Source organism: Phalangium opilio, unplaced genomic scaffold (assembly GCF_054372755.1).
Source record: "Phalangium opilio isolate 3A_F unplaced genomic scaffold, DU_Popi_V2 ptg000014l_1, whole genome shotgun sequence".
NCBI lineage: Eukaryota > Metazoa > Arthropoda > Arachnida > Opiliones > Phalangiidae > Phalangium > Phalangium opilio.
In genome coordinates, this window is record NW_028324149.1 from 3350792 (window position 1) to 3376925 (window position 26134).

General features: G+C 37.4%; 1 protein-coding gene across 1 annotated transcript; it reads left to right on the plus strand.

Moving 5' to 3' along the window:
- Positions 1–225: 225 nt before the first annotated feature.
- LOC149705117 (kin of IRRE-like protein 2) lies at positions 226–26115 on the plus strand. Its single transcript, XM_089865305.1, has 13 exons — positions 226–952; positions 8625–8972; positions 11873–11983; positions 18730–18933; positions 22240–22536; positions 22707–22997; positions 23491–23778; positions 23872–24174; positions 24754–24882; positions 25043–25070; positions 25137–25225; positions 25301–25416; positions 25618–26115. The coding sequence occupies exons 1-13, from the start codon at positions 874–876 to the stop codon at positions 25663–25665; spliced, it is 2331 nt and encodes a 776-aa protein (XP_089721431.1). The 5' UTR covers positions 226–873; the 3' UTR covers positions 25666–26115.
- Positions 26116–26134: the final 19 nt, after the last annotated feature.

A 26134-nucleotide genomic window follows, 5' to 3' on the forward strand; every position in this document is an offset into this window, starting at 1 on the left:
CGGCTCTGGCGACTCTAAAAGGCCGAAATCGATGAGTGGGGTGTAGACTCAGTCCTTTACTATCTCTCGGGGGTAAAAAACGAGCGAAACTAGAAGCCTAATTTTATTGGAAAAACGTAATTGAAAATCTTTATAACTTAAAAGATGGCGGTAGTTGGGTTAAAGAGGTAGATTCCATCGCGTAGAGTAACCCTTAGTCGCTACTATAGCACGATCGATCTGACGCTCTGCGGCGATTCGAAATTGAGAGAAACACCACCGAAGCTAAGTCTCTCTCCTTTAAGGGAACGGCGAAGCGACTCCAACGAGTGTCTCGTGCTGCCCAAAAGTGAGACTGTCTTCATCAGTTTCGCCTGAGAAATCCTTCACGACTCTAGAACTCTTCCTCGGGCATTGATTAGCCTCGGGCTCTGACGACTTCGCTTGACATTTCTAATTCAATTCGGTCTAAAACCTCTCCGAATCTCGAACCGCTTATCGGTATTTATGATTCGAGATATACAAGTACTGAACTTATAAGGTTACGAATTTGGAATTTCTCCGCATCCCTCTCGCTCTCTCTCTTTCGGTTTCTCGAGACAAGTTTCGTTCTCAAGAATCAAGACACTCTAAAAGAGATACTGCAGTTTTATCCGGAGATTCGGGGTCCCCAGCGCGTAAATTTGAAATTTTTCCGAATTTTAGATGATGTCGGTCGGTCCTGCGAGGTTTCTTGCTCGGTTATATCATAATGCCCTGCTGGTGATATTTGCCAAGCTTTAGGAACCGTTAAAGTATACGTGTAAATAGAGCAAAAAAAGTACTTGAGAATATCAACTGAACTGAATTGATTTAAAAGAGTTTTTGAAGTACTATAAGGATTTATTTCTTGACATGTTGATTAAAAGTGTCGGAGCCGTTTTTTCGAGTTACTGTTGGATTGTGGTTTTCGGGATCCTGGTGCTAAAAACGGGTAAGATTTATTTATTCATTTAAAATGTTAGTCGAGTTGCTCTAGTCCTGATTGCTGTTCAGAGTTTGGGAACCATTTTTGTAGAAATAAGGGTTGTTTTAATTTGTCTTTGAACAATAAGTTCTGTAATTACATTTAGAGTGACCCTGATAAACTATATAATCCCAAACTTGATTTCGCATTCCACGCTTTTCGTAATGACAAAACAGCATATGGGATTTATTAAGTTCCCTTTAATCAGAGAACTGCACTAAAATCGTAGTTCAAATTTGGCTAAAGTTTGTTATTATGTTAATTTTTATTCACTTTTGATACATCGCAAGCTAAATCACTTCGAACCATTTTAAACTTAGGTTTTAGTTTTCGAACAACAATTCAAAATGATTTCGTACTTCAAAAATTGGGTTGCCCCGAAATTCTGAAATTATCCAAATGTAAAATCTGCAAGTTATTATTGTCTTAAACCAAGCGGAAGTACGCGAGGGAGAGAGAAGAGAGCTATAGTCTATTACGTTTAATATTACTCAATTAGGATAAATTTTGTTTTGAATTATGACCATTAATTAAAGGGGTTTCAACTCCATAATGATTGTAATAAGCAAGCCCATAATTATACCGAGATATAATTGATAAAAATTGCTTTTGAGTCGACATCTGTTTGCGTGATTTCATTCATTATGGATACAGCTATCCCTTATTATCTTTTTACTATGTAAATTCTCTTATAAACGTCAATAATCACTCCTCCATGCCAAAATACAACCATAAATGATTTCATTTTTGGTTAATAAAGATTTGTAGGCCTATATCGGTTAAAGGTTCAAAGTTCACAAGAAAAACGAGCGTGCTGTCTGTCAATTTTAAAATATATGATAAAGAAATTCGTTTTTATATTCAATTTTGGAATGTAATCCGTGGTCAGATTTAAATTTTAGGGATTTTAAAATAAGCACTGGGTTTAACGTCTAAAATCGATAAATGCGGGAACCATCTAACACCCTCACCCCCCCCCCCAGTTTGACCCCGTGCTATACGAATTGATAGCCAGTTCAATCGAAATACCCCGAGGAAAAACGCATTCATCTTTTCTCTGTCAATTCCTCTTAAATTCATAAAGTATTTCTACGAGATAGTCCAGTGAAATATCGTCTCGGCTTTTAGCTGAATTACTTTTTTTTAAACTTGTTTCTTTTAACAGAGCTACGGCGGTTTTTGGTTGAAAAGGTCCATTTCACGCGATGATGTTTTTAACACGGAAAACTGTCAAACACGGGAAGTAGAGAGAAAACCATTTTAAGATTACAAACAAACCCGCGTCAGTTTTGATGAAAAAAAAAGAAAGAAAAATTTGGAAAATATTGTTTCCTGTAACTTATACGTCAAATCTTCTTTGAAATTTTCAATAATACTAGCGATCGGTTTTTGTTCAAATTGTGTTATGAAAATACAACGTGTTTCTGAAACGTCTGTAAAAAAATACGACGGGCGATTTTGAGTTAAAAATGTTCCGTGAAATTTTTTTCTACAAGAAACCATTTACAAGTAATGATTGCAGTGTTTAATTCAGGATCTCTTAAATTTAATTAGCATTGTCTTTCCGTTTTTCAATTATATTTAAGGGGTCATTCGTAAAACACTCCATTTACAATAACTTTGGATGTTACATAGAATTTTTGTATGAATTATTATACCTTAACCCTATAATACTGTCCATAAGTATGGGTCGAAAGGGCATATGCTACCAGGATACATAATTAAACACTCCGTTTACAATAACTTTGGATGTCACGACGAATTTTTGTATGAATTATTATACCTTAACCCTATAATACTGTCCATAAGTATGGGTCGAAAGGGCATTCGCTACGAGAATACATAATTAAAGGGGGTTGAAAGGCGTCTCTTGGTATTGGATTTTGCCCGAATCGGAAACAGTATCTGACCTAAACCACGGGAAGGGAGGAAAATCACTGCAGCATTCTTTACAAACTGACTCTCGCTAGGGTCAAGTTCTGACCATTAAATGTACGGATTTTTTTTTATCAATACAGGAACGTGCTGAAACGTAACTCGCTTGATGCAATCACCATTACAAATAAAGCAATTCTATTTTGTTGGGAGTCATAAGTCGACTCGGTTATGGGGAATCACGTATGTTTTTATTATACCGGTTCCAGTTGTGATATACAGTCCATGACTCGGTTTTACAACAGGATCTGTTCGGTGCCTACAAAGGCCAATACCCCTTATAAGTTCCTATCCAGGTAAGAGAATTAAACCAATCGTATATATATATATATATATATATGTAACGGTCCAAATGGGTCTGTGGGAAGCTATAGGATCAGTCAGGGCTATTCGAAGAAATTGTAGTAATTAAGTTTTATCCAATTTATGAATTTTTTCCCTTTGCTAAAAAATAGTCTCTTTATTGTTCTTTTTAAAAATTACGTACTTTGTGTTGAAACCGATAAAACGTTGGGCGTATACTGTATAATTGAGAAGGTTCCGAACCATTTATATCAAGTAGCTATGGCGGTTTAGTAACTTTAGTGCGCTCGTATTAATGAAGCAACGGCGGGGTGATTAGCGAATAACCGAGAGACCAATCCAGTAATCTACCCTCGCGGCTTAATTAGATCCCTGCATGATCAGACTATCTCGCTCGGCAACTATGAGCATCTCTGCGGTATCTAATAGAACACAATGCCTGTTTGTATAATGTACTATCATAAGTTTATTATATAAGTACGTCAAATTAGTCTAAAATCATCGATTAAGTCCAGCCTGATCATGCGAACCATTTATCCATTATAAGAGTAGACAGGCAAACTTAGTGGGAACGCGCTTATGAAACTATTCATTCCCAACATTATCCAAATTTGGTATCGTTAGTAGAATAAGTAACATTTCAAACGCGTCATGTTTCGCGCGATAGATTCCCCAAATATGTATTGTTTCTGCTAGGTGCCAACCGAGTAATCGATTGTAGGTGTAGATGCGCTCGATACAGTTAGGCCTAACATATTCCCCATCAACCCAAAAATTGTAAATGTTGGTTAATTTGTTTCAGAAGTAAATTAAGATGGGTTGAATATATGGTGCGTGTACTTCGCATTATCTATTTCTGGTAGTGTAATATTGTATTACTAGAAGAAGAAGCTTAAAAAATAGGCGTCAAAAATCTGTACAGGCACTTGCAAAGAGAGAAAAAACTGCTTAAGAAACAATAAGCCAAATTAAATTATTTTTAGAGAGGCATTATCTCCATGTTGGATACTTACCATTCTTTTATTTTTCAATTTTCATTTGGCTGGGCTAATTTAAGATAAAATAAATTGTACTTTTACTATTTAGACAAATAAAATCCCGAAGTTTCCAATCCCTCGGTTAATGACGTCAAAAGAAGAAGCGTACGCTACAGTCTAGAAATTGAATTATCCACAGCACGAGTCTTGTCGCTCGCGCAAAATTCTTTTCTCGTGTATGACCTAATGAAGAAAAAGATAAATTCTCCACTCGCCTTTGCAGTATTACCGAATCTACGTGAAGCGATACATAATGTAAATCGCCATACGTAAAAAAGTAGTGACAGTCAACCTAAAAAAAAATCCGGACTTGGTTTTTCCCAGAAGACGTAAGTTTTTTTTTTATCTAACTAGCTTCTTAAATTTTTGAAGACGCCTTGGCGATGCTTTTCTAAAAAGAAGTTAAGGTTTGGTACATTCCGGAAAAAAGAAATTTGTCCATCGTGTTACAAGAAACTTCACTTACGGTGTCAAGGATATTCTATGAAGACTCCAAACGGAGGGACATAAGGGACACGCGTCGTCCGTTTGACGTAGATATAGTGTAGCCAAGGTTTTATTTCGGTCCTCGCGTTACGGACAGAGATTTTTTTGGTAAGGCCGGGCTTCGTTTTCTCGTAATTTAAACTTGACAAGCGTATGACCGCATTTTTGTAACGGGTGTAAAATTGCGGTCTATTTTATTTGACTGCGCTTTGAACTAATATTAGTACGAGTTTAGAAGTAAGTGATGTTGAAGTTAAGATTGATTTCATTAGTCATCACTGTCAAAAACGTTTTCTGAGATATGTGTGTGGCGAAATCAATATTTTATTGAAGCTGTGTTACAATGTACAAGTTTAGTCTCTGATATCTCACTAAGTGCGGAATCAATCGTGGGTAAAATATTATGTCTACTATGTGGATGATCCAACAACGTTAGATAAGACATACGGTAATTTAGAAGCCCTATTTAACATCTTTGTCCATTTACCACTGGAGGTTCAGTCTTGCCCCGATACGCAGAAAGACGATACTTCTTCCCCCTAATGATAGTATCTGTTCTTCACTGTAGCGTGTCCATGCTTCAATAGAATTAAACGTATTGTAGCGTCATCTTTGATCAAGTGTTTGAAATATTGCAAAACTAAGGTCGGTTGAACAAAATAATCACTAAGATGGTTTCGGTTTTCCATCCGGAAATGTTCCACTCGAGTTATTTCCGAAAATAGTCCTAGCAGTCTTAAAGACTACAACGTGCTGAGTTACGCAACAAAAGAAGTTCTGGGAATCTGGGAATCTGGGAATAAAGACCCTCTTGTAAAACTGAACGTAAATGCCCTTTTTGCCCCCGAATAGGTTAGTCTTAAGTCGCTGCTTTTTTTCTTGTCTAAATGGTACACTAGGAACGGGGAGGTGTTGAACAAAGCCTTAAAAACAAAAGGTGTACAATCTTTGGCGTTCATGGCTAGGCAAAAAGAAGAAAAGGCTGGAGCTCTACGATAGAGACAGGGAGGGAGAGGATGGGGGTGGGGGTTCCATCATACCCATTGTACCAAAAGAGAAGTGGGTTGAGCCCTCGGGACTAGTCGTCACGGTTCCTTCCTTTTTTGACTGTTTTCGGTAAATAGCCGAACATCTAGGATTCCAGGAGTTAGACAATGGGAGGAAATCATCTCTAGGGTCCAACCCCCCACGAAATGTAATATATTTGTTCGGCCAAATCTTTTAGTTTTTATCTAGGGTTAGTTTTAGAGTACCTTTGAGGGACTGTTCAACAAAATACTGCACTGTTGACAGACGAAGAATAGTAAAAAACACGCAACAGAAATGTTTTTAAGTGCAAGTCCAAGTGATAATGCGTCGTATCTTCACCATGCTCTGATTGGTTGACTTTTAGTATTGCCTTTGTTGCAACGTCATATCCGGAAATAGAGAGATAGGGTTGAAAATTATGAAGTGTATACCTTCTATTCTACTACTACTGTTTTCTCTAATGCTGTCCAGCTCCAGGCTGACTCTGTCTAGATTTTTCACGTCCGAACTTGTCAATAATGTAGTTAATTTACGCTAATTAGATTCGTAATTAAACTAAGGACATGACTTTATATAAATTTTCAATGCCTTTTCGTTTACATTAAGGAATTCGTGTTTGTTCATCTAGCCTACCTTTACGTCTTGGAAAATTGCGGTTGTTCCAACAAAAGGATCAAATATTTAAAATTGTCTGGTAAAGGGAATTTGGCTCACAGACCTTAGAAACTGTTGGGTGCGCCGTTAAATTCCAGGGCATATTGATTTGCGTACGACCTGCCTAGCTGTGACTTTGAGAATTTCGGGAAGGGCGGAATGGGGGTTAACGGACCAATTACATTGGGTGTGCAATCTTTCTTTATTCGTGTTATAGAGGTCGACAAGTAATCGCCATTGGATGACCGAAGCGCTCCTCCGTTGATTAGATTTTCGACCTGTAGTTACTCGTAACTTTTTTCCGTCTTCATTTAGTTTCCATTTTATTTTATTTTTTTGTAGGCTTAGCGAGAAATTTCATCACAGATTGCGGAATGAATAGAAGCTGCGGTTTCAAAAGTCGGGGGTCAAATAGTGTCTGGTGTTTGACCACTTTGTTGTCTTAAGTCGGAACGAACATCCGGTATGTTCATTCCAAACAAAAGGAGATTTTTTTGGACTGGTAAAGTTGAAGCCCAATCTAACGCCTTTGGATTGCGACCTCCCCTTTTGAAAGGGGTTCATTGGACAAGAGTATCCATTTATTATGAATTTAGAGGGGCTTATTTCGCCTTTAGTCTTAGAGTCGCCTCGTATACTTTCGCTTCAATCTTCGTTACATATCCATATCTATCATCAATCATTGATGACTTCATTTTTTTTGTTGAAGTGGCTAGCTGATCTTTTCCATTCGGTTAAAGACCTCCCTCCTTGTTAATGGTAGCTAGCAAACCAGCACTAATTAAAAGGATATAGGGGATCAGTACGCGGGTCCTAGATCATTTTTATTTGGTTTCTCTTTTTGGACCTCGATTCGACTAGTCCGTCGAACGATCGATGGACTGCGCCAGGTTATAAAGCCAGCCCAGCCAAGGCAGCCAGGGGCAGCGACGGATAAAAAAGTGGTTTCGCAGTCTCGATTTTTGCGGCTGAACTAATGTGAAGAGCTAAGCCTTGGCACGCCACTTTGCCCTCGAACCAAAACGCTTGTTAACAGTGTAGCGCTGTACTAGAGGACTTAGGTACATTCTTTTTTAGAAATGTTACCAGACTTGTATACCCGCGTATTTATCTCTTGATTTTCAGGTCCCTATTACAATCTCACTCCCGCGTTTTTAGCTGCAAGATGGATGGCCAAGTGTTAATGTTTCCGTTGCTCGTATTAGAAGCTAATTTAGGTTGTACAAGCGCGACTTCTCTGATGTTACGAAATTCATATCACATTAAATGGGCTGAAACGATGGGGCGTAGACTCGTTAAGGAGAAGTAGCGGATAAACTACTTCTATTTTTGGTCAATAGATGGCGCTTTATGGGAACTACCCCTTAAAATAGCTGTCGTCTGCTTCAAACCACCATCTTACTTCCAAGATGACCGTTAAAATTTCTTCAATTGAAATTAACTTCATCGAAATTTAGCTCGAACCATCTGTCTAAGTCAAGGGTTCAAGGCACGCGCGTTAGTATATAGCTTTACTGTATAGCCCGTCCCCTTGTTTTAGCGTGGAGCGACGTGGTGCGGTGGGTCTTTGTTGGTCGTATGTCTCATTTTAACGACTTTCCTGGCACTCCTGGGCGGATAAATTCTATTACGGGCTGAATTAGATCTATCCGTCACTCGAACGGAAAAACTCCGGGTTTTGCCCAGCCACCGAGTTCCGTCTGGGGCCTTGGCAAGTCGTCTTTTAGAATTTTCTAAACCGTAACTAATCGCGGTTAATACCATTCGAGCATTGCCATTAATTCTCCTGGTCCACGTCAAAGGTTTTTAAGTAATAAATAAATTTCCGCTGTACGTTTTATACAGTAACATTTACAAACCAAATGGAATTAAAGGTTTTTAAGGGTTTATTCAATTTATTGATTCTAATGTTCATTTCGCGTGCCGTTCTAATTTGACTCAAATTAAAGGTATTTGACGTTGTTACAATGTTTTATTGCCCGAGTCTGGAAGTAATAGAATATCGTAACCGTATAATTACCTCTGTAAGTATTGGTGAGCCGTAATGGCCTCCAATATCCGAATAGGCCTAGTCAATGCTAGAAGAAAATTCACTAATTTGTTTATAGGCTTGAATAAAATAAAAAATGTATATAAACTTATTTTTATAAATGTAATAATTTCATTTTCGTTTACTTTCTCTCTCTTTCTTGTAGCAAAATGCAATCTCTCCGAAGTCATAACTGCCATTGCGGGTTTGAAAGCCGCTTTACCGTGTAATTTGACGTCCCCGACACCGGGTGACGAGATTGCCTTGGTTTTGTGGTACAAGGACGAGTCAACGACACCCATCTATAGTTTGGACAGTCGAAAGGCGCCCGCCAAAAGCGCCAAACACGTTGCCGGTGTAGAATACACATCGAGGACATTCTTAGACACGTCTCACTCGCCCTCCGTTCTCCGAATTTCTCCAGTCCTCAAAGAGGACGAATCGGATTACAAATGTCGTGTCGACTTCAAAAATGCCAGAACAAGATATTCCGCTGTTACCTTGAAAGTCATAGGTAAGTCCATATGGACATCGTATTTTTACTTAGTGCAAGTATAAGCTGATCATTCTCTTCGTAAGTTTGGTCATACATGCCAAAGAAAAAGGGGAATTGATGATAATTTTATTTAATTTTGTAAAACACTGTCTTAACATATTCTAGATTATTTAAAAGTTTAAACGAATCTCATTTGGAAAATAAGCAAAATGTTTTAATTTTTAACGCAATTTTAATAACACTCTTCATTTTCTCTGAGGAATTTTAATTTCCTTCCAAGAGGAAAACAATACGTACAGTCATAACCCTATTATACTCTCCATAAGTATGAGTCTGCTTTACCGGCATCTGCCATACGAGATTGAAAAAATTTAAGAGACCCTAGCGCCATCTTCATTTAAAAATGGGAACATAATAGATGCACGACATACTGTGATCTCCATTTTTAGGATAGTCGGGTTACGCGTAGATATCGAGATAACAGTAGGCTATGCTATGGTTTCTGGACATTACGGGAAATAAACCGCCACTAGATGTCTCTAATAAAGCACGCAATATATCCTTTCGACTCGTATACTTATGGAGAGTATTATGTAGACTTATGATATTCTACATTTGGGAAGAAAACATTTGAATAAATGAACAAATGGATAAATTCCACCGGCTCATTTCAGATGAAAAATTTAGTGAGATAATATCCAATTTTGTTTCCTAAGCGAGAGGAAAAATGAAGAAAAATTTATACTCGAAACTCTCAACGGACTTTTCAACGGGGATAGAAAAGTTATTCCATTCTCCGAGACGGTTTCCTTTAATTGCTTATTCCTAGAACCAGGCTATCTCCGTATATTTCAATTTTTCTACGTCAATAGACATTACTATCTACGTATCTTTTACTTAGAAATTTAGGTCACCAAGGCTTAGCAAAGGCTACTTAACGAGTTACTAGTTAAGTTATATATATATACATATGTTGTGATATTAAAGGAAAAATCTCACGCATCATAAATCAGGAACCTATTTTCACCCACACCATTAGCAACGTGAACAAAACGTAGCTTTAACAGAGCCAATAAGACTTTTTTAATCAATCATTCCCGCTTCATCAAAATATATACATTCCTGGTTAAAGTTACCTACTTCTGGATCGTGATACTGCCCCTTTAAATACTCGCTTTGCCAAGATTATAAAGGTAGAGTAGAAAAATCAAGAAAAATAGTAAGACGAGAGAGAGAAGATGAGATGAGTCTCAGAGTGTATACCGAGTTGATGTCGGAAACAAGCAAAGGTCTAAAAGGGGTCAAGAACGCGAAAGCCTTACGTTTAATTATACCATCCGTATCCCATCTTCTGAAAGGACTCGGGTATCTATGGTCCGACGTACATCCAAAGTACTTCCTGTTCTATGGCCTTTCAACGCCTTGAGAATACTTATAAAGGCGACCCCTTAGAGACTGCCCATGCAGCACTTGATACAGTGTACCATCAGGCACGTCGGTAGTCCATCGCTAGAAGTTATCGAAATAAAGTAAAATTAGGCTTAACGCGTTTACAAAATATGATTAGTAACGTTGGTAATTAATGTGGGTTCCTCTATATGATATTCGTTAAGTCTGCCTTTGATGATTAAAGCTTTCCGACATTACATCATTTAAATTCTTCGGCCCTTCATCCCCTTTATAACTTATTGAATAAATTACTAGACTTAAGTACCGACGTTGGATCTTGAAAATCGAACTACCCTTATTAATTTTCAATCGATTTTATATTATAAGGAAGCTTGCATGGTTAGGGCGGGAGAAGAAAAGATGATTGGTCTTAATCCGTAATGTAAAGAAGCTAAAGTTTAAATTAGGAGAGTTCTTATATATGTTCTAGACGAATTGATGAAAGGTACCGTACTTGGAAAGTTTTCTAATAACTTAAGTAAACGTAACCTTAATTTGAACTTCATTTACAATATTTGCGGGGTAAAAGTTTTAGCTAATCTTAGTATATAGTTTTCATATTCAGGTTGAATTGATAATGAAATTTGGTTTTAAAACATAAAAACAAGAAGTTCTGACATATTTAAATCTACACCAATCACAGGGCTTCAAAACCCGCGTCATGTGCAACGCGAGCGCGAGTTTAGGATCCAAGGTCAAGCGAAATTTCGAAACGCTGTTCAAAGGCAGGCGAGAGGGGGAGATACTAAACGAGATGTATTCCCCCACGCTGTTCGGGTATAGCAAATAAGTTCCCGCTTCTCCCTCTCTTTTGAAATACAAAGTCCATCCTCGAACCAATTTAGTTTAGTCTAAAGTTCGGGTAGTTTCAATATGGGGTGGGAAGGGAGGGGGGCGGAGATAGTGTAGGCGAAAACAGCTGTTGAACTCTCTACTCTAGACGTGGCTTGATTCGTGAGTAGGTTCTATGAAATTGGCTATTAAAACCCGTATTGTTTTACGTAAGTGAAAATTAATGAATTTAATAGTTCTTAAGTGTAATTATCCGCGGATAATTACCAGGGGATTTAAATAATACAATTACTCGAATGTTATTTAAAAGTTAATTCGATTTCTGTTAATGAAATTACTGTTAATTATTAACTAGAACCGCTTATGACCAAGGCTTACGCATCAACAGTTACTTCAATAACAATTTTAAACGCAAATGGTTTGATGAAGCTGGTCTCGAAGGGCCAAGTCAACATGACTTATTGATTTCAGTACTGAATAATCTTCTTGAATCTATTTTATTTTGGGCAAGGCTTAACATTTAAGGAATTATACGCTTAAATTTTCTAGGACAGCCGCTCTTTTTGTAATTCGATTTTTAAGCTAGCTTTAGGCTTAATAGCGAAGGAAAATTCGTTCTATTGGATTCCTCTTCCTTATTTCCTGATCTTTTTCTTTTGTGCAATCCTTTTACGCAGTTCCACCGAAAACTCCCGTCGTTTCTGATGAAGCTGGTGAGATTCTCCAAAGTCTAATTGGTCCTTACAACGAAGGCGAAAGATTGCGACTAGTTTGCGAATGCGAAGGAGGTAAGAATTTCTTTTAAGCTTGTTTTTTTTCTTCTTCTTCTTCTTATTCGGAACCTATTTCCTTTGTGTCTTAATTCGCGAGGACTTGGAGCCAAAATGTAGTAGTTACTTCCGTTTTAACCCAGTCAATACGCATTTTTTTTTTTTTTTACATTTTCATCGTCTGCTTTCATAAACTTAGCTTCTACAATGAATTGGTAACGTCAAATTTTCCTCGTCAGTCGCAATAATGTTTCAACGCGTATCAACGACCCTAAACTATCTGTCAGTAAGAATGAGGCACCTCAAAGTATAGGATTAAGTGTCACGTTTGTAACAGCTATCTTGTCAACTTACGAATCTCATCTATTGAGGCATAGAGAATTACGTGGAAATCAGTAAAACCATAGCTAGGGGAAGTTTACTTAGAACACGATCCACTCCTCTGTTGGCAAATCCCTCTGATTGAACCTTATAATTTGCACCCTCCAAAAATTGAAAGGGTTACGCTGCGGGATACGTTTATTTCCACACGCAGTCAGTCAGTTCTTTGATATATCCTGGAAAATTTCCTTTATATTTTTTCTTGCGCCGGTCCAGCTCACGTTCATCTTTCCAAATACATCTCTTCCTTTCTCTTTTTCGGTTAGTTTTCTTTTTGGGCGTATAGAGAATGGTTTGAGACAGAAATCCAATTGAAACGGCTTATTCGTTGGGCATTCTTCTCCGATATACTCGTCTATTAGGATATTGGTCTGAGGGTAAAGCCTCCAGCCAAGCCACCCAAGAAGAATGCTAAAGGAGGTCGCGCTAGAAGGATATTTCCACGCGGAGCGCACCTTCCTTTCCTATAGCTTAGTGGCGAAAGAAAATTGGAAAAAATAAGAGTACTTTTTGGCATTTCTCGACAGCTCTTTCCCTTCTTCATTCTCAAATAGAAGTTACGCATTCGATGTAAATTCTAACCCATATCGTAATCGAAATTAAATGGCAATAATACTCCCAAGATTTTCTATATTAACCTTAAAATTATAGAGGTCACATTGGGAATGTGTTTATATTATGGCCAAGCGCTACGGAGTGTAATTTCTTCCAGCGCCATCTATGAAAAAAATCTTGTTTTATCAGGGGTTGATAGAAATTTTCGTGAATGATAACTCGAGGTGATAACTACTTTTGGTAATCAACTTCTGGAAATTCCAAGGATAAAAAAAATCCGTCTTTTTATCGAAACTCTAGCGCCTTTATTGAGGTTTTTTTTTTCGTTCATGGTATTCCTTTAAACGGGTGCTGCAAAATAGGAACTCCATTGTACGCGCGAAAAGAACGCAAAATACGCCCTCACGCGGAAATGATTATTTTTTAAGGCTAGTTTTCACTGGGCAAAAACGCGGCGCAAAGCGGCGCAAAATATTTTCAATTTGGCGGAAAGTTAGCGACGATTCCGCGACAGGTTTTCACTAAAGACGTTTTCCGGCGTTTTGTTTTTCGCGGATTTATTTAGCGCATGCGCATCTAGCAGTAAGAAGACTTCGGTCAAAGCAAAGGACAAAGTGCGCGAAAATAGATAGCGCGAGACTACGTTAAAGCGCCACCACAAGACCGTCAGTGATTGGCTACTATTTCGCGTTTTTTTAAATAACGGCGGAAAGATAGAACTTCAATTCCGTGCATTTCTACGTAAAATCGCTAGCTTTCCGAAATATTTTACGTAAAATATTTTTACGCAAACTCCGCGGAAGGCCTTTTCCGCCGCGTTTTTGCCCAGTGAAAACTAGCCTTTAAAAGTCTCCTATAGTTTATCTAAATAAATAATGCAACGGAAAAACAATCGGAATATTACTAAATATTTGAACTGGTTGAGTTTCGATCCACTTTAAGCCTTTTTCCCCCTGCAAAATCAGATGAAGCGTAATCTCTCCTCGCAATGGGATTATAACCGTATAATGCCTAAGTATGGGACTTATAGTATCGGCATTGAAACTCAAAGTTAAAGAAAATTGCCGCCCGCGACATCTTCCTTTAAAAATTTCCTCCACACTAAACTGAAACGGAATAGAGGCGTGGCCTACTGTGATTATGTTTGTTTCGAGTTCTTGTCGGGTTACGTGTACATATTGAGATGACAGTAGCTCATCGTAGTTTCAGTTTCCGACATATTGTCCCCGGGAGACGCCACATTACGAGAAATAGCACGCCACCACGAAACGCCCAATCTACATTTTAATAATAGGTGCGTGTTCGTAGCAAATATCCTTTCGAACCGCACTTATATGGTAATCGTTAAACCGTCATTTAAGGAAACGTCATACCTAATTCTCGTCGGAATATGTCCACGTGACTCTAGTTATTTAAATACCTTCATCGGAATCAGCGTATTTAGAAGTCAGATCGCGTTTTTGACTTCGAAAATGATGTATATCTGAACGAATCGATCATTTTGTTCGAAATCGCGCCTACGAACTGGGTCACCTTCTATAGGGCATTTCGTAATAAACGCGGGGATATTACCCACGCCCCTTACTCATCGCTATAAGTTAGTTCAAGCGATACCATCGTCAAAGGCAATCGAAATACTCTATGATTATTTCCCATCACTTATATAGTTTTATACGAAGAAAATCGAACCGCATCCATAGGTGGGCATTATTTTCTCTACGTGATCTTGAGGCGAGTTGAACAAAGAAAAGAATTGATAGCACTCTACGAAGGAGTCGAGTTTCACATTGAAAATGAAGGATTTACAATAGCTTTTCGAATGTAACTAGTATGGGAGCGCGGTCAAACGTACGATTCAATTGTTGTGTTTGGTTGGTATCGTTCCCGCCATACGATGCTATAGTAATAGAAAAACCTTATTTGAGGAAAAAATTATTTTGGACACGTGACTGGACTATTCCGTGCCGTTATTACCGTTAAGAATATACTCCGAGAGCATCGCTCTCTAATACATGTAATGTATGAATAGCGTAGCAACAGTAAGTATGACAATAAATTAAATACGTCAATGAAAAACTTAACTAAACAATTATCCCTAAAAGACTCTAGTCATAACTTCTTTAGGGTGACATTTAGGGCAAAACTTCATAGCCCGTGGAACCACGCCACTGTACTTCGGTTGTATAATTACCCTTCTTTGGAGCACCCTGTGTATTGTTTAAGAGTTGTTCATATCCTGTTTTGACGCCAGAACCCTAAGATGGAAACTCTCCTTCATGTCATAAGGAATTTCGCCTAACGTCAATCGTCATACTTATTTTTATAATGTTACTTATGTTTATCGCGATGAAGTTTTTAGTTTAAGTTTTGGCCGCTTTATAATTCCTAAATTGAGTTTGACCAAATGGGAATAAACCGGGTGTGTAAAGGTCATTTCACTGTCTAGGAACTTAAGAATTGTCTTCTTCAACTAATACTCTCATTTTAATCTGCGACCCGAGTGGTCGTACCTACAATTACCTGAAGGACCAAAATAGCAGGGCTATAAATTTGCGTGTGTATAGGCCTTTGGCATTTAAAATGAGAAGGCTATGAGCTAATGGACTTGCATTAAAGTTAGATTAACAATAGCTTGATATAATAATAATAAAAGAAATATTATATATCTGAATTTAAGATTACCAGATAGAATTCGAATTAGAATTACGCATTACATATTTATTGTATTTTAATCTGAGATTATTCAACGATCATTTGAAGTGGTTTCCCCTCTCTATATTTACGCTTAGAGATAAAAGGCGGGGTACCTTTCCACGTGGTGCAAATTCAGTATGATTCCCAATGCAAGAAACTTTTAAATTTTAAATCAGTTCTGGTTATTTTTCTTTTTTTTTTCGGTATCTAGTTTCTGTAGGAAAAATTAAGGGTTTCCAATAAAAGAATTGGGATTTTTGTAGGCAACCCCTAATGATAGGTTCAATTTATTTTTTTACCGAGTATTCCGTTAATCTCTATAATCTCGGTGCAAAAACGTAACATCAAGTCCGGTTCATCGATCGAAATTAAGATATATAGTTCGTTTTGCGAAGGATATGGTAATTCCATCGATTTTTCACCGTTAGTCTTGACTCCCTGTCGAAAAACGAAGCGATTACGGCTGGAAAAACATCTCCTGGAACCCGATATTCTTCTCCCGAAATGGATAGCTATAGGCCACGATGCAAGTGGCTGGCGCAGTTTCCCCCCTTGAGAATTATATCAATTGGAGTAGAAACAAAAACAGTGCTGCAAAGAAAGTACAGAACGTGTTGCAATACGTACACCGGAAAGAAGATGGTTCTCCAGGTACGGAAGACCGAGGTTTAGGGACCGAGCGATACACGTCTTTCGTTCGCAACTTGCAACAGTGAACCAGATCTTTGTTAAAGACAAGAGGTTCAACTCCTCTTGTTATAACTATCTATTGTTTCCCGCAAAGACAATACCATTCTTCTCAAACGCGTTATCATTTGATGCCATCTCACTCGCAATTCCTAAATCCTGTACAGTGTAGTCTAGAATCTCGCCCTTCTCAATCGATATCGGAAGACTTGAACGATTGCTAGAACAAGATAGTCTAGACAGTTTAGCGTTTCGTTCAGAGAAAGAGGAAATGAACACTACCTTAGCGAATTCGGTACCGAACTGGGCCGGGAAACACTCGCAAATTAACCCTGCGCCCTCTGGTCATGAACTCTTGTCACCAGAAGTCCTAGATGGTTCTATTATACCATAAATTTATAAGAAACTGCCTATACTTCGTAATGCTAGAGACTTCGCTCATCCTCCTATTTACTGTCCACTATTAAGCCTTTGACAGCGCCTCATCAGGCGTCGCTTTACCTCGAATCTATGACCTACCTCCCTCACTTCATGACAAGCTCCAGTTTGTAACCAGTACTAGAAAACTTACGGCAATAACATATCTTATGATCTTATGATCATACGTATCGTCTATCGTAATTTTATGATCTTTTAAACGAGACTGCCGAAAGCAAAGTCTTAGACTAATAACCCTGAAGCACCTTTCATCTTCGAGGGCTTTAAAAAATGATCCACCTTCTAGTTTAGCTTTAAAGAATTAATGCGAAGGATATTATTCAAAGAAGGTAAAAATCCAAATGCTCGTTTTGAGCGGGAGAAAATTCGGGAGAAAAAAGAGGGCCCGAGTAGCCTTTACAGGATCAAGAAATTATTCGTGGGCCCGTTTTGAATACGAAATTATACGGCCATTTCATACGTGGCGCTTCAAACTAGCTGTACCCGTTGGCCGTTTTTCCCCAGTTAACCGTTTATGTAACAGCTTTTAGGACCGAACCATAAATTCAAGATTTTTTTTCACGCGAAACTGCGTATTTTTCTCATACATTCTCGATGAGCTTCAATGCCCGAAAGTAACACCAACCTTGTGTTTAAAAAAATGTATATATTCATAAAGCACATTTTTATTTTATTATTTTTAAGATTATAATTACAGATTAGGATTTTAATTTAGAAATATTTTTAATGAAGCGTTGAGCACTTTTAATTTTTAATTAAATCCCCGAATTTTAATTGGGTGGCTATGCTAATTACCCCTAGTTTATTCCCTTATACAGGGCGCTTGGAAAACAAGTTATCTCGTAGCCATATAGGATTGAATTTGTTTCTATTCCATTTAAGATAAATTTTGATTTAAAATTTGAAGTTAGATAACAGTCTTATCTGCTGCAATTTGATGTTTCCAAGTCAAAATATTCCAAAGAAATATTACCTAATTTAATCTTTATAATATTTGAACCGTCTCGTTCTGACTTTATGAATCCACCAGTTTGCTTCATTTCATCTACAACTCTAATATAAGCTAACGTTTTATAACTAGAGCAAACTACGAATGGCGCAGGGTATTTTCTATGTCTCCACATATGATTAACCTTTACCATTTTCATTAATTCTAAATAATAAGCACGTGCTGTCAAGTACGCGTAGTTCACGAGGGATCGCGCACTTCTATACGCGTAATTTAAGCAAAAACGAGTAAATTTATCGCTCAAAATTGCGACTTTCCAACTCCTCGTTTAATGCTCTGCCAAAGTCGATATATTGAATAATACGCTCGTTAAGAATGTACATAATGATATTAGAGAGGCTAAGCAGTTGGTTATAAATCATAAGCCTATTAAACTCTATATAAGTATGGGTCGAAGGAATATTTCATTTTCATACGAGCAAGCAGAGTTTTCTCCTGGTGGCGACTTGGATTTTCAGTAAACAGAAACCGTGATAGCCTATTGTGATGCTAGAAAACCGACTCCGTCTGGAGAGTGAATCATAGTCGACCATGAATATATTCTGTTCTGGTTTCGTTTTTAAACTTTTAAAGTAGATGGTGCAAAATTGGCCTTAATTTCTTCAGCCTTGCATGGACAATGCCGACCGAATAGCCCCTAGCAGGCCCCTAGCAGGCCCATACTTATCCATTATTGGGTTATGAATTGATAGAAATGGGCCTTACTTAAGCACCCTAATGTATTTGAATTGCGGAAATGAGTAAATATACAATATTTTAATAGCCTTTTGCGCTATTTCCTCTATAATAGTAATTTAAACCAACCATTTCGGCGAAAATCTCGTTACCTTCTTGCAGCCTTTGTTTATTTAGCTTGTAGAAGATCGAAACAGCCCATTGGGAATTCAACGCGCGCTTTTTAACGACAAAAGGCTCGTTTATAGTTTGCCGAAGACCCAATTTGATGATGATTTTTTTTTTCTTTCACAAATAAATGACTTATTATTTTTCATCATTACAGGCGATCCACCTCCCACCTTAACCTGGTGGAGAGAATCGTCGTTATTGGATCAAAGTTACTTACATTCGACTCGAGGGACAACCAGAAACGTCTTGGACATTCCCGTACTACAGCGCCATGACCTGATGGCGGTTTTAAGTTGCAAAGCTCACAATAATAACTTGACGTCACCAGTCTCATCCATGGTCACCGTGGATTTGAATTGTGAGTTGAATTTATCGCTAATTACCTATGATTAGTTAAGTAATAACTGAGGTAATTTTGACACAAATGTGTTCAAATTATCAACATTCACAAAGAACAATTTGTTCATTTCGTTTTTAGAATTTGATGGCAATATTGAGGCAACTTTTGTTGCCTTGGTAACTTGCCTAGGCGCAATTAGCTTACAAATAATTTTGACGATCTTTTGTTATTACATTTAAGAGGGTCAAATGGACAAATGTAATATTTTACCTTGATTGAACTATTTTTAATAGCTACTACCTCAATTCAATCACGTGCGTCCCATAAACTGCCACGAAATATCCATTAAGTTATACTAAATAGCTCCAGAAATAGCATTACTCTTTTTTACCCCGTGCTTTACTCTTAATAGCCTTAATAGTTCTTTAAGAAAACGAGTAGCTATTGTCTAAACCTGATTGCTAGAAATGGGTTAAATGTTGTAAGTAACTCCTAGCGGATTTTTCTTAAACAAAAATTCCATCTCTAGTCGTAACCCAATTCGAAGAAAAAAGTTAATCGTAGAAGGTCACGCGTCTATTTAGTTTCGATTTGAAGGAGAAACTTGAAAGAAGATGGCGCCACAGTCTTTAATTTTGGAAAGAAAGAGAGAGGCCTTTACGTGAGACCAATACTTACGGATATTATAGGGTTATGATGAAACTTTAATATTTTACTCGTCTAGACGCGAGTACAGTGAGAATATTCGTGACTTTTTCACATATTCTTTTTATTTGCCATGTAATATGTCACGATTCGACATGTAGCGTATACGGTACACATGCCATTATTTTAAACGATATTCTCAATGATAGTGGACATGATTATATAGTACGCTCTTTCAGCTATATTATACGTACGTAGAGAGTCGGAGGATTGTGTTTCTTCTGGCCCAGTTCGTTCCCGCCCTATGGGAGCAAAAAAAAGAGCTCTAGCCACTCACATCAGCAGCGCGTGCATTGGAAAGACTGGCACGCGATGCGGGGAGAACGTTTTTGGGAGTAAATAGTGATCCCAGAAAGAAACTTCAGAGATCTTTTTCTTGCGCAAATCATTCCAAGTGTTGTCTTAATGTTCTAGCTTATATTGTTCTTTTACGTTCGTTTTAAAGAGAGGTTAAAATGCGTTTGCTAAAAGATCTATTGTTTTTTTCTTTCTTTTATTTGTATTCTTTTAAGTACGTGGAAAATGGAAAGGTCACGCTATTTTTAAACTAGTTCAAAAGGTCGGGAAGTGTTTTTAAAATGTTATGATATTTTAAATTAAATATTAGATAGCTTAGTACAAGATAGATACCTTATATGTAGGACAATACTTCATAGAAAAGCCGCTAATTGTTTTAGTTTAAAAATTTTAGGTCTGGTTTTTTTTTAATGTAACAAAATAGGGTTACAATTTTAAGGAATTTAATAATAGAAACCGTTGAATATTAGTTCAGAATATCATGGAAAGTCAAGGAATTTTGATGTCATTAAAAAGTAAAATAATTTCTTTACAAAGAAAAATGTCACATGATATAGAAAAAAATCGAAATCAGCTATTTTAAGAAAAATATTTCGCAATTTCTTACCAACTTAAGATATTTTTATGCTTTTATTATCTTAAATCAAAATAGGAGATAATTCGATAAATTATTTATATATTCTTCCATATATATATCAATTCACCATCCCTTAGGAAAGATTTAGGGTATTTCTTTTTTTATCCGATTTTTTAGGGGGGGGGTCTTTCTGGGCTATGTATACGATATATACGAAGGAGTAAACGTCTTGGGGTTGGAATTATTTGGTGGCCTCGCGTGTCGCCAGTACTTACCTTTATAACCTTAAAACCTAATGGTTCGACTAAATAAATATCCGCTTATAGAAGAGCGGAAAATAGAAATTTGCAAGCAGAACGCTAAAGAAACCCCAGAAAAAAACCGTAACGGTGTACCCCATGTCGGGGGAAATGGCTAATTTGTACCTTCTTAATTTATTGTCAATGTGGAAAAGCATATTGCGACTAACGTATAATTTCAAATATTCGGCAACCTAATCTTCCATTGAGTCTAACTGAAACCTATCCCAAGAAAAACAGAATATGAATGTTATGGGTTGTTGTCTTTTTTCCAAATATTACGTAAGCCTTTTTTGAAATTTAAAATTACGCGTGCTTCAGTAAATCACGAGGGATTATAAGTTATGTCACGTGCTATGTAAAAGCATTTAAAATTAGTCGTTAAACCTTGGTTTGAATTTTAGAAATTCAGTTGTATACTTTAATGTAAATATTTATCTTTCAGACTTAATATTTTTCTCTTAATAAGTTAAACGTTACTTCCCCACTTAACCTAAATGGGTTTTAGTTTTAGCGTGTAATGGCCGTTTCTAAATGCTTTTTTTTTCTACTCAACTTTGCAATCTCATTCCCCCCAAATTCGGATTTGAGTCTAATGCGAAAACGAAATGATGTCTTTCGGAATGCATCCCGTTAAAGTAGCTGGTAATTTCAAATGGTACGAAAACGAAGGAACGTAATTTCCCAGTCACCCAGTGACAATATTACAATGTACGCGAAATGCAAAGTAGAAATAGAACCCCCTAAAGTTTTAACCTATCAACGAAAGAAAACAACGTGTCGTAATTCGTAACCCTTTCAATTTTAGTTAGAAATTCCACGTTAACCTTGAAGAAACGTTTCACTTTTTTTTCTACGAGGATAAATGACAATAATGTCACTGTTCCCTCGACCCCTCGCCTTAAGAGCGTGTGAGTTATTCTGTAAAAATCGTCCTCTTTGATGGTGAGTGGGTGTGTGCGACTCCCGAAGTCCTTGACTCTTATTGCTTCATCCATTCTATCCGTAAAGATTATTTCCACGGAAAGTTAAGGTTGTAAAAAGACGTAAATGGACATTTTCCGACCGAGTGGATTTCTCGTTTGGACTTGGAATGCTCGGATCTTTCGTTAACAAATGATCTTTTTTTTTTTTCCTCCCCACGATCTTCTCAAAGTTATCCTCCTTACTCGCTTTTCATAACGACGTCGATCTTTCTCGATGAAGGCGCTTTCAGTGACTCTTCTACACGCGATCTATTGGCAGTTTAAGGGTTAAAGGTCAATTACCTCGGATCGAGTCGCTTTGCTAAATTGGTGCGCGAACTCTTAAGATTTCTTAGTCGTTGTTTCGAGTAACTAAGCCCGTAAAAAATTTTAGCGACACTCTGGACTCTGGAACTGTAGAATTATATTCCATTTAATTCTAATAGCTAATTTGGAATATTTAAATTATCTTTTATCCTAGTTAGACCACTCGAAGTTCGAATAGATTACGATGGACAACCTTTATCAGCGTCGACGCCTAAGGAACTAGTTTGTCGCTCTTCCGGTTCACGTCCTCCAGCGGCTATCACGTGGTGGAAAGGACGGACTCAATTGAAGACCAAGAAAGATATGGTTTCGTTGGATGGCAACACGACTCAAAGTATCTTGCATTTCGTTCCATCCAGCGATGACAACAGAGAAAAATTGTTCTGCAAAGCGGAAAATTTATTGATTCCTAATAGTCAAATTGAAGATAACGTCACGTTAGATGTTCAGTGTAAGTAATTACTAGAGCCAAGAGCATATATGAAATTGAGAGAAAGTGGTGGATTGATAAAAAACTTTCTTAATGCCCAATACGTTAACGACAAAGTTAATCCAGGCTTTTTTGGTCAACCAATCAGCGCTCTATACTTATCGTTTTTAATTTCTCTCCCTCACTGGCAGATATACCCAAAGTGTCACTACGACTGGGAAACAAACTTCGTCATCGACATATCCAAGAGGGCAACGACGTTTATTTCGAATGCAGCGTAGAAGCCAATCCGTGGGTCAATAACATTGAATGGGTTTTCGAGGAGCAAGAGCTACACACCAATACTAGCGCGGGAATTATCTTGAGTAACCATTCGTTGGTGCTTCAGAATGTGCATAGAGATAAACGTGGTCGGTACATATGCAAATCGAGAAACGCCGAGGGTGAAGGCGTCAGTAACACGGTCATGCTAAGAGTTCAGTGTAAGTATGGTTCAACCTTTTCTTCGTGGTACATATACGTCTGGGAATGTCTAGAACTATAGAATTGACTGTAGATTCACGTGGTAAAACATATTTAAAGTCTCTGAAAATATTAGAAGATAGTTTGAGATCTATCTAAATAAGTAAGTCCAGTTTCTAAGCCTAACGTTGGAGACTTACGATCATAGTACTATCCATAACTTTTGAACATTCATCTCGCGATAAACACCAGGCAAAGTTTCACCAATATATAATGAAACCTAAAGTTCGCAAAATGTATTCGCTAAAAATTTAGACCGAGAAATTCTATAAAATTTTGTTAATTTGGTATGTAGAAAGTGGTATTTGAATTTAATGGAAATGGGATTTCAGTGTCCCAATTCCCTAAAGTCCTTTTCAGAAATTTAGGTTAAAATCAAACGAAACTCGTCTAGCCAGAATTCATAAATTTTAGGTCGCGGCTTTAAAACGAACTGGCGTTTTATTTTGGCAGACGCTCCAGTTTGCGTTAACGATCAACAGATTCGTTATGGCGCCGCCTTGAAAGAAACAATTCAAATATCTTGCGAAGTTGAGGCCGATCCGACCAACGTTAGCTTTTCTTGGTTGTTCAATCGAACTCTTCACGCCTCGGATAATATTTCGTTTACGAGTAAAGGAACCAAATCCGTGGCGTCCTATCACGTCGCCGGCGAGGATTACTACGGAACTCTGTACTGTTCGGGAACTAATGTAGTCGGGGAACAGTCGCATCCTTGTCAATTCGTCATTTTTCAAGCGGGTAAGTCTTATGAAATCAGGCTAACGCTTACTTATAGAGAATAGTATAGGGTTATGATTCTAAATATGGCTGTTTAACCTTGTCACGTCTTAGGTCCACCAGATCCCGTTGAAAACTGCGTCGTTACCAATCAGACGAACGTTACATTTCGCGTCGAGTGCGAACATAAAAGCAAGAGTGGCGTGACGCAGTATTACTTAATGGAAGTCTACGATAGTCAATATAATCGACAAAGGCTTAACGAAACTTCAGTCATTCCGATTTTCAACGCGAGGAAACTACCTCCGGCTTCGGCATTCATCGTCATTGTCTTCGCCGTCAATTCAAAGGGACGCAGCGAATCAGTCGTGTTTCAAGCAACCACGTTAGCGTCGCAGGAAAATCTAGTCAAAACTAGTAAGTTTGAAATTTGATTCTATAACTTTTGAAGACTTATGGTTGTAAACTTATGTCGCTGTTCTAATAAGTCGTATGGTTCTTATTTAAAACTTTGCTCGAGAATTGAGATATTAATTAGGAAACGGTGTATTCTTTGAACCAATTAAGATCTTATTTTCAATTAAAGCCGCGTAATTCAATTTGATATTGTATACTCTAAAATTATGTATAAATATACCTTATCGGTACTAACAAACAGGGAACAAATTTAGAGTTCAAAACTTTGTTAATTAAATAATCTAATTAGGCTCAAATATCGTCTCGAATTTGTATTGTAACGAAGTCTAGTTCTCAATTAAGATATGTCTAATCTTCTCTAGGGATGATCTTTTGTTTGAGTTAGAGTATATCTATTTGCAAACCCTTTGAAAGTGAATTGGTTTATATAGTTCGGATTATGTCAGATTTTATATATTATAAGTGGCAAAGATTCCCATATAAAGTTATTATGAAGCGGAGTCATTGGTTACTTTATCTGAACACTATTTTTTTTCAAGCGAATTAAAATCATAAACCATGGTTTTACCTTTTTTTCAGGTGGTATATGGCAGGTGACATTCAGCCCCTTACTTATGGTGTTAATTGCGATTATCGTGGCGCTGGTTTCAACAGCGTTCATCTTCGTTATCATGATAAGAATCAAACAGAAGTTTCAATATGATAAAAGTAAGCCAAAAACCTATTTGATTGTCCTTTAACCATAAGCCTATGACACTCTCTATAAGTGTCTTATCGCGACGTGCATGCAAGGTACAACTTATTTTTACGCACACGGTTTTAAATATTATATCAAATTAAATCTTTCCATTTAAACGCTGCTAATTAGCCGTAACGCTAAACAAGGAAGAGAAAAAGTAAGTTATTTTTTGTTTTGTTAATGTCTGTAAAATTAATTGAATTAATGAAAAACCTCGTCTTAGTTTGGAGGTTTTACTGCACAAAGATACGGTGGGTTTCTGCAAAAGCGTCAACAGTGGATTGGACGAAAGATGTCCCGATATCATTTCCGGTATGTGACCTAGTCCCTGATTGCTCAAATTAATATCACGAGTGAAACGAACGAAACATTTTGTTCGTATGGAAGATTTTACGTCGCAAGACGCGAATATTCGGACTAGTTACATGTACGGCGGAGTCCCAGCCACTTGCGTCAATGCCATCAAGTTGCCCTCCGATCACAGTAAGGACTTCATAAAGCAGGTCAGTTGGGCTTTGAATACGCTGGCTATGAATAGTTTCATTTACGCATGCGTCGATGTATACCTGGACTGCTTTGTATTTTGTGTAATGCGAAACCCAAGCTTGGACATTATAGAATTACACGAGTTCTAAATGCATGAATGCTTAATTGTTATACAAAATTTTGTTGATCGAGAGTTTAAAAAGTGTCAAATTGAACAGCATTATTCGCCGGATGACCAATGCCCATCCCTCCAAGAACCGGCGTGAAGTGACCAAACTGACTGCATCGTCGCATTCTTGTACAGTTGATTAGAAGCCGGGGTCAAAGGTTACAGCCTCTTCCTTAATATCGGATTCGCCGCGCCGCATTTTTTCTTCTTAAAATACGAAAATGTTTCAAAAATATCGAAGATTCTAATACGAGAAAGGACAACTAAAAAAATCTACTTTTCAAACCTTGCTGTGTAAAAGTTACGCGCGCTGTGGCAGCGTGTGATGGAAAAGTTTTCTGTTTATTGGAAAATCGTTACGGGCATCGACTGTTTGACAAGAATAAAAAAAAATTATACAAATATTTTGGACCAATATTACGAATCAACATAAAATATATATATAAATGATGCAGAGCTACTTCAAAAAATAATGAACTTTATTATGTTAATCATATTTGTATTTTTCTAATAATAAACAAAGTCCATTGGAATAAAGTTCTTCCGAAAAACCAAATTAACGCGAG